The 9,254-nt window shown below is 50.6% G+C and overlaps 1 protein-coding gene across 1 annotated transcript in view; it reads left to right on the top strand.

Moving 5' to 3' along the window:
* Positions 1–8,751, top strand: part of GLP1R (glucagon like peptide 1 receptor) — a 19,471-nt gene extending 10,720 nt beyond the window's left edge. Inside the window, exons 10-11 of the mRNA XM_021717759.1 lie at positions 572–613; positions 8,513–8,751. Of these exons, the coding sequence (XP_021573434.1) occupies positions 572–613; positions 8,513–8,680 (210 nt within the window). The 3' untranslated portion in view covers positions 8,681–8,751. The remainder of the gene's footprint in view (positions 1–571; positions 614–8,512) is intronic.
* Positions 8,752–9,254: the final 503 nt, after the last annotated feature.

Here is a 9,254-nt window from a genome sequence, read left to right as displayed (position 1 = left end):
CCACTGCACTCCAGTCTGGGTGACAGAGTGAGACTCCAACTCAAAAAAAAAAAATAGTATTTACAGGGTCACATCGTTTCAAAGCAAAAAAATGGATCCTCTCTGTTAGCATTTAATGATGCTAAGGGTTTTTAAAAATATAAGAAATTGGTCCTAACCCTTTAAGTGTGTTATGGGATGCCTACAAGCATGTGGGCTCATGTGTGTGCATTTACATATATGTGTGACACACACACACACACACATCCCTACCTAGAATACAGTTCTGGAGCACGAGGTCTGAGTGAGCACATGGGAGTGAGTGGGGAAGATTCTCCACCATCAGAGTCTGTGTACTTCATCGGGTCAGGCCTCCCCAAGAAGGCAGTTGCAGAAGTTGTGTGGCATCTGAGCAAGGGTCCTCCCTGTTCCCCCAAAAAGGAAATGAGAAGGAAGCCACTGTACCATCCCTGGGTCTGCTTGGGGTGCCCAATTTGAGGAGGGGGATATTGGGGCACTTCAGACCAAGGGCTTACTGCAGGATGCCTCCCTCCTACTTCCTCCCAGCTGAGGTGACTTTTTTTTTTTCCAGGGGCTGATGGTGGCCATCCTGTACTGCTTTGTCAACAATGAGGTAAGTGAGGACTGAGGAGGGATCCTGGGGACCCTGGAGGGCTGCTACCATTGGCCAGTCTGAAGTTGTGCACTGAGGACTCCCATCAGCCTTTTCGGCTGAAACCCCCTGCTCACCCCACTGGGCACTAGAGTTGAGGAGGCATCTTGTTCAAAGATTCTGTTTCTGTGCCGGGGTCTCCCCTTGCCTCCCCTTCCTCTCTGTTTTTCTCTCTTTCTGTCTCTCCCTCTTTCTCTGACTCTATCTCTCCCTCTCTCCCTCCCCCCATCTCTCCCTGTCTCTCTTTGTCTCTTCTCTTTCTGTCTCTCCCCCATTCTGTCTTGTTCTGTCTCTTTCTGTTTCTCTCTCTCTTCCCCACCCCGTCTCTCTTTCTGTCTCTATCTCTCTTTCTGCCTCTGTCTCTCTCTCTCTTTCTGTCTCTCTGTCTGTCTCTGTCTCTCTCTTCTCTCTGTCTCTGTATCTCTCTCTCTGTCTTTCTGCCTCTCTCTTTTTGTCTCTGTCTCTCCCTCTCTGTCTCTCTCTTTCTGTCTCTATCTCTGTCTCTCTCTTTCTGTCTCTCTGTCTGTCTCTGTCTCTCTCTCTCTCTGTATCTCTCTCTGTCTTTCTGCCTCTCTCTTTTTATCTCTGTCTCTTCCTCTCTCTCTCTTTCTGTCTCTCTCTCTGTCTCTGACTCTCTTTCTGTCTCTCTGTCTCTGTCTCTCTCTGTCTCTCTGTCTGTCTCTGTATCTCTGTCTTTCTGCCTCTCTCTTTTTGTCTCTGTCTCCCCCTCTCTCTCTTTCTGTCTCTCTGTCTCTGTCTCTCTCTTTCTGTCTCTCTCTCTCTTTCTGTCTCTCTTTTTTTTTTTTTTTTTTTTGAGTTGGAGTCTCACTCTGTCGTCCAGACTGGAGTGCAGTGGCCGCTCCCGGCCACCGCAGCCTCGCCTGCTGGGCTTCGGCGATCCTTCCGCCTCAGCCTTCCGAGTAGCTGAAATTACAGGCGTGCGCTACCACACCCGGCTGATTTTTTGATTTATTGTAGAAATGAAGTCTTGCTGCCCAACCGGGTCTCAAACCTGCGGGCTCAGGCAATCCACTCACCTCAGCCTCCCAAAGGTGCGGGATTACAGGCTGAGCCACCGAGCCCGGCTGCCTCTCTCTTTTTGTCTCTTTCTTTCTGTTCTCTCGTTTGCTTTCTCTCTGTCTCTCCCTCTTTGTCTCTCTTTCTCTTTCTGTCTCTTTCTATCTTTCTGCCTCTCTCTCTCTGTCTCTCTTTCTGTCTTTCTCTTTCTTTCTCTCTCTCTCTGTCTCTCTCTATCCCTCTTTCTGTCTTTCTCCGTTTACCTCTCTTTGTTTCTCTCTCTCTTTCTTTCTGTCTCTCCCTCTCTCTCTTTCTCTTTCTGTATCTTCCTTTTGCTCTTTCTGTCTCTCTGTGTCTCTCTCTGTGTATGTGTTTCTCTGTTTCTGTCTCTCCCTCTTTCTGTCTCTCTCTTTCTATCTCTCCCGTCTCTCTCTCTCCCTCCCCCTCTGTGTGTATGTGTGTGTATGTTTCTGTCTCTCCCTCTTCCTCTTTCTGTCTTTCTCTCTCTTTCTGTCTCTCTCTCTGTCTCCCTCTTTCTGATTCTCCCTCTCTCTCTCTTTCTGTCTCTCCCTCTCTTTCTCTTTCTGTCTCTCCCCTTTGCTCTTTCTGTCTCTCTGTGTCTCTCTCTCTCTCTGTTTCTGACTCCCCATCTTTCTGTCTCTCCCCCCACCCTGTCTCGTCTCTCTCTCTGTCCCTCCCTCTCTCCTTTTCTCTCTGTCTCTCTCTCTCTGTTTCTGTCTCTCCCTCTCCCTCTTTCTGTCTTGCTCTCTCTTTCCATCACTCTCTTTCTCCTCTCTCTCTCTGTCTTTCTGTTTTTTCTCTCCCTCTCCCTCTTTCTGATTCTCTCCCTTTCTGTCTCTCTTTTTATATCTCTCTCTCTCTTTCTCTTTCTGTCTCTCTCTTTATCTCTCTTTCTGTCTCTTTCTGACTCTCTTTTTCTGTCTCTCTGTCTCTGTCTCTCTCTTTCTGCCTCTACCTCCTACTCTCTTTCTCACTCTGTCTCTCTCTTTCTCTGTCTCTCTCTGTCTCTCTATTCCTCTCTCTCTCTCTCTCTCTCTCTCTCACACACACACACACACACACACACACACACACACACACACACACCCTACACTTGTGCAGGCATACCCTAATGGTATGTGAGCTTGGATAAGACCTAGCTTCATGTTAAGGAGGTCCTGAGTGAATTACTGGAGTGGTGGTGACTGTCACAAAGTGATTCAACACACACACGCCCAAGCCTTATACTTGGGGCTTTGATAATCACTATCTCATTTAATCATCTGCCCCTCCCCCAAAAAAAGCCCTGCTAAAATTCTGATTTCAGTATTCCCATGTTTCTTACATGAGAACACTGACGATCAAGAGTCGTAAGGAACCTGTCCCAAGTTTGAAACAGTGACAGAGCCAGGATCCAAATTAATTCTAACTTCGAGAAGAAAGCACCTATTCTTTGTGTATATAGGCAAGATGAATTCCTCTGGTGCCTTTCTGTTGCTGGCATGGGAGGGGAGGGTGGTTCTTGCTGACACCGTGCCTTCTTCTGCAGACTCCTGTGGGATTGAAGTCTCCTTCCCCTCCCTGAAATGGTCAGCTTTTGGGATGAAGGGATGTCTGTGTTTATCAGCACCTGGGAAAGGACCCTTCCTCTGAGGTCCCCAACTTTGTTTTGTATATCACAAATGCCACAGTACCCCCTTCCCCCACGTTCCTTCTAGAGAGGAAAAATGAATAATAGTTGTAGAGGCAGCACCAGGGCCCCCTGGGGAAGTGCCCACAAGAGGATTAATCCCCAGCAGGGAGGAGTGTTTCTGCAAACCCCTATGCCACAGTCTGGGAGGAATCTGAGGACTGTAACTTCATTCAAGCCTGGGTGAAGGTTTGTACCAGTGGGGCTGAGGCTCAGGTGACCCAGGGACATGTGTCCTCAAAGGCCCAGGGCTCTTAGTGTGGCTTCTGTGTCACTGAGGCTGGAATCTCAGAGCACAGAGAGATTTTAGAGTCCACATATTATGTAGACTTGTCTTTTCCTATGGGTGTTGGGGACGTGGAGGGGACAGTGTGTGGGGATTTGGGCATTTTAAGGAGCTGTGAGATGGCTCAAAGAAGCAATATGATGCAGCAGAAAAGGTGGGCTTCAGAGTTCTGTTCTGGTCTGGGCCCCATCACTTAAAGGGCTGTGTGACTTTGGGCAAGTTATGTGCCTACTCTGAACCTCAATTTCCTCATCTACAAAATGGGGTTTTTAATGCCTACCTATGTGATTCCTGTGAGGAGTAGGTGAGGTAAAGTCTGAAAAGGTTGGGACAGGGGAAAAGAGAACAGGCCCCTCCTTCAAGGTGGGGTGCAGAAGGCCCATCCCAGCACCTCACAGTTGCTGCTTGGCATGAAATGCAGTAAGCAGTAGCCATCAGAGATCACTTCAGTATTCTGAGATTCCCAGAGACTGAGGCCTAGGAAATTTCAGAGGACACTGCAGGGAAAACGAGGCTGGGTGAAAGGTGGTGAGGGGAGGGAGGACATTCTCCTGTCTCTGAGGCCTCCTTCAGCTCCCCCTAACTGGCTTCCTATGGGAAGGGTGAGCTTGGCATGTGTGACCTTCAGACCTCTAAAAGGGAGGGAAACCAATGTTTCCTATGTGTTTATTGCATATAAAGTCCTCGGGTGTTTTATTACATCCAATGCCATGCAGCAGACCAGTATCCCCGATTCACAGATAAGAAAATTAAGGCTCGGCCAAGTGAAAGGAATAGCCCCAATTCAACAGCTAGAAGATGGCAAAGGCCAGGTGTGGTGGCTCACACCTATAATCCCAGCACTTTGGGAGGCCGAGATGAAAGGACTGCCTGAACCCACGGGTTAGAGACCAGCCTAGGCAACTTGATGAGACCTCATCTCTACAATAAATTTTTTAAAAATAGCTGGGCATGGTGGCTTGTGCCTGTAGTTCCAGCTACATGGGAGGCTGAGGTAGAAGGATCACCTGAGCCCAGCAGATAGAGGCTGTGGTGGCTGTGAGTGTGCCACTGCACTCCAGCCTGGGCGACAGAGTGAGACTCTGGGTCAAAAAAAAAAAAAGAAGGTGGCACAACTAGTGGACTGGTGAGGGAGGGATCCCACTAATGCTTCACAGCAGCCAGGGCTGGGGAGGTGAAGGCAGCATCAGACAAAGGGTGGCCCATGAATGTGATCCCAGCTGCTCCCGTGGGCAGGTCTCAGAGGACGCAGCAAACTCAGTTTGGAGGGGGGCCAGGGAAGGTGGGTCAACAGGCCCTGACCCACAGAAGGCAGCAGGATGTGACAACCCTGGTTCTCCCCCATGACTGAGTCCTCATAGTGAACTTAGAAAGTGAAGCAAATTCCTTCCCTCCCGGATTGTTCTCAGCTGGCCAAGTGAGGAGCTACCTAGTCCTAAGCTCTGCTGCATTAGATTCCAGCCAGGTAGTGAGACGGGGATACGAGAGGGTGGCTTGTATCCCTGAGCAGATGAGACTCAGAGGCCTGTGGGGAGAGACTGGAGATTCCCCACTGCTGCCACCTTGTCACCGTGGGAGTCCCCATTTCCTACCTCTCTCTCCTTTATCCCCAAAGCCAGCTGTAGCCACACACTGCAGCCCTGCTTACATGCATGTTTGCTCGGTCTCCTCACCATCCCTGTGGAGAGTTTCCCCTCCTGATTCTGTTCTTCAAAGTCCAGGTGTCCAGTTACCTCTCTCTCTCCTCACCCATTACCACAGCTGGCACACATTCCAGCTGTGCCCTTGGCAAAGAGCTTGACCCCCGAATCACCAAAGTTGTACCTTTCTGCTGGCCTCTCTGCATGAACCCAGAGCTCTCCCTGGCTCATGCAGTGGGGTCCGGGAGATCCTGCTCAGAGGACTGGAGAACCTATCCCCTTTCAGTGCACCACCCAATTCCTTTAAAGTCACCCCAGAGACACTTTACGCCCTGATTCCTCCAAGCACAAGAGCAGATGTCACTAAGCCACAAATGACACACATGGCATTTGGGATGAGGTCTCTGTCCATAAGAGCTATTTTGCAGACCCAGGGTTGCCATGGCAATACCAGGTACTTGTGACCTGAGGAGAAAAAATGGCTTGGACTCTGGTCCTGTGTGGGTGCCAAGGCCTGCACCAGCCTCTGGTGAGCAGAGAGTGGGAACAGGGAGAGGGCCTGGAGATGGTTTTGTTGGAGCTCGTGTCTGAGAGCAAAAGTGAGATGACTCAGAGCCCCAGGTGTTGGCCCCAGTTCTGCCACTAATGAGCTGTGTGACCCAGGGCAAGCCACTTTGCCTCCTTTGTCTCTGTTCTCCAACTGTCATTGGAGGTGAATGAGCTGTCCCACCTCACCCCAAATCCCTATCCTGGCATGGTGCCTACCAGAGAAGGTGCCCAGGAGAGGTTTGCTGCTCTGCAGAGCTCAAGGGAAGAGATGAGGGTAAAATCAGGTCATGGAGGAGGAAGCACACTGGCCTAAGTGCTGCCCAGGTGTCCAGAATCTGTGTTGTTGTCTTGGTTGTTTCATTTCATAACTAAGGAGCAGAAGGAAATCCATGTTAGATGTTCATTTACTTCCTCATTCATTCATTTGGCTCATTGAAAACACACATGTTGAGTACCTGCTGTCTGCTGGTCATTGTGTTAGGTTTAGGGTTGCTGAGATGAGGAAGATGTGGTCGCAGCCTTTGAGACACTCCCAGCTGAGTGGGAAGGAGACATGCCAGGGACAGGCAGGACCTCCAGAGCCATGCAGGCAGGAGTCAGGCCAGATCTTGGTTCAAACCATGGCTGAGAGGCCTGGGGAAATACTTAAGTACCCTGCACCTCAGGTTCCTCACCTTTAAGTGTGGAAGAATGATAGGGGCTACTTCACAGGGTTGATATGAAAGTTAACTAATAATTGGTAAAAAATGCTGGACATATAGTAAGCACCCAATAAGTGGTGGTATTTTTTTCCTCTTTTTTTTTTTTTTTTTTTTTGATTTCGAGTCTCACTCCATCACCCAGGCTGGAGTGCAGTGGCATACTCATGGCACCCCAGCATCAACCTGCTGGGCTCCAGCAATCTTCTGCCTCAGCATTCCAAGTAGCCAGAACTATAGGCACATGCTACTGCACACAGCTAATTTTTGATTTTTATTGTAGAGACGAGGACTCACCAATTTTGCCTGGGCTGGTCTCGAACCTGTGGGCTCAGGCAATCCACTCGCCTTGGCCTCCCAAAGTGCTGGGATTACAGGCTGAGTCACTGATGCTGGCCCAAGTGCTGGCCCAAGTGGTGGTTTTCAAGGACAATGGTTATTACAGGGGGTCCAGCAGAGATTCAGGCAAAATGCTGAGGGAGATAAGGGACAGAAGGATATGGTGTATCAGCACTCAGAGTAGTCCTGCAGGTGTCCCTGAAACCTCTTTGGTCTCTGAGGTAGCTTCCCATGGTTGTGCCTCAGTTTACCATCTTTCTTTACCCTCTCCCCCAGTAGAAGACTGTGAGACAAGGCTGGCCTCCCTGCAGCTGCACAAATGAGGACCCCATTCGTCTTGGGCATCCCCATACCAGCACCAGCATGTGTCCCCTCTATACACACAACTGGGCAGTGACTAGTGCAAAGCACGGTAACCGTAGGTGTGCCTGCTCAGCCTCCTTCCCTCCTCCTAAACCCTCCAGGCTTGGGCTCGTGACATCACCCGGGATATTGGGGCCATCCTAGCAGGCAGGCTCTGGGCCATCTCAGCTATACACAGCACAGGAAAAGTTCTTTTAAGGGATGGCATGCAGCTATGCCAGGCATCTTGCTGGGCATAGCTAGATGGATGATAAAGGAGGAGGAGGGGGGTTGTTTGCACGGGGACTGGTGAAGGGATTGGCAGAGAGCCCCTTCCCCACAGCTGCTGGCGGCTGGCTCTCCGGGTGGCTTGGTCCTAAGTGGAAGAACCCAGATCCCAGAAACTCTGGCGTGAGAAGGCTGGGCACAGGGTGGGCGGCATCCAAGAAGCTCTGGAAAGGAAACTTAAGAAAACATCACCCAGCAGCCCTCTCTAGGGACCAGACTCACTGGATACCACAGGCAGTCACAGGATGGCCACAAACCCTCAAAGGACTGAGGTTCCCCAGTGTTAACTCAGATTTTTCTCTTCCTGCCCCAACAATCTGGTCTCCAAGCATCAGCCCTCTTGAGGAGGCTTTTCCCAGTGGGGAGGCCAGAGCCCAGCACAACAGGGATTCTGGTTGGCTGAGCTCACCAGGCCTGTGTCCCTTGGTCGCTACAGGGTCTCCCTGGATGGGATCACTTGAGAAATCCTAGTTTACTGCCCCTCGTCCCTGCTGTGGCTCATCTCAGCTCAGAACTTCCTTCCCTCCCTCCTTCCTCCCCTGTGAGGTACTGAAGGGTCTGCTGTAGGCACCAGGAGGACTTGGGGGCTGCTCTCCCCCTCCTCAACCGTGCAAGCAGAAGCTGAGTGTGCACTGATGTCAGGTTCTCTCCTCCCCTCTTCTTCTCTCCCATCTCCTGTCTCCCCTCATTTCTCCCTTGCTCGCATCCTCGTCCATTAAATAATGCCGTGATGAATTGTAAAAGGTACTTAGCTGAATCACAGAGTTGAGAGATGGAAAAGATCAATTAGGTCATCAAGCCCATCTCTCTCCTGAGAAGATGCAGAAAATAGGAGACAACAATAAACAATTTTATTGGGATATTAATTTAGGCGCCTGAAGGCCATGACTTGTGTCTCTTAATATAATGCAGTAGATTTTTTTTCCCTTCCCTGCTAATGTAATCATGGGGCCATTTTGTCGGCAATTGGTTTGCCTGATGGCTTTTGCTTCCCTCCTTTTCCCACGGAAGGTCCAGCTGGAGTTTCGGAAGAGCTGGGAGCGCTGGCAGCTCGAACACTTGCATATCCAGCGGGACAGCAGCATGAAGCCCCTCAAGTGTCCCGCCAGCAGCCTGAGCAGTGGGGCCACAGTGGGCAGCAGCGTGTACGCAGCCACTTGCCAGGCCTCCTGCAACTAAGACTCAGATGCCCGCCTGCCCTATGTCCTTGCTATCCGTTGGGCGGCCATTCCGGGTGGGAGAGACCCTCCCAGGGACAGGGGAAGAAAGGGACATGCACACACATACATCTCTGCTTTTCCTCCCCAAACCCAACAGACAGACAGGCAAGTGGGCAGTGCCTCCCGGGATCAGGGACACAATTTCTCCAAAGAGAAGCGGCCTACTAATTTGATCACTGTGGCGGGAGGAGAGGAAAAAAACGATTGCTGTGAAAATGAGGAGGATTTCTTCCCATTAAGCCACAAGGCCCTTGGGGTTTCCCTAGACAGAGCAGCAAATCAACCCCAGACTCATACTCAAGGTCAATGGCTTGTTAGTGGGACTGGGGCTTGCAAGAGGAGGGAGGTCTGAAAGAAGCCCATATAACCTCAGCCAGACGCAGAACTGGGGTGACCGGAGCCGGTCATCTGCCTCCTATGAAAGGAAGCTGCTGTGTGTCTGGGTTGCCTGTTTCCCTCAACTTACCCCTCATCTCATCACCCAGTTTCTCATTATGGGGTTTGGTTTGGGCCACCACCACCAGCCTTTTCTG

The sequence above is a fragment of the Carlito syrichta genome, unplaced genomic scaffold, assembly GCF_000164805.1.
Source record: "Carlito syrichta isolate Samal-C Ts95f unplaced genomic scaffold, Tarsius_syrichta-2.0.1 Scaffold310924, whole genome shotgun sequence".
Lineage (NCBI taxonomy): Eukaryota > Metazoa > Chordata > Mammalia > Primates > Tarsiidae > Carlito > Carlito syrichta.
Note: the sequence above shows the minus strand (reverse complement) of the source record. Positions and strands in the feature narration are given on the sequence as shown.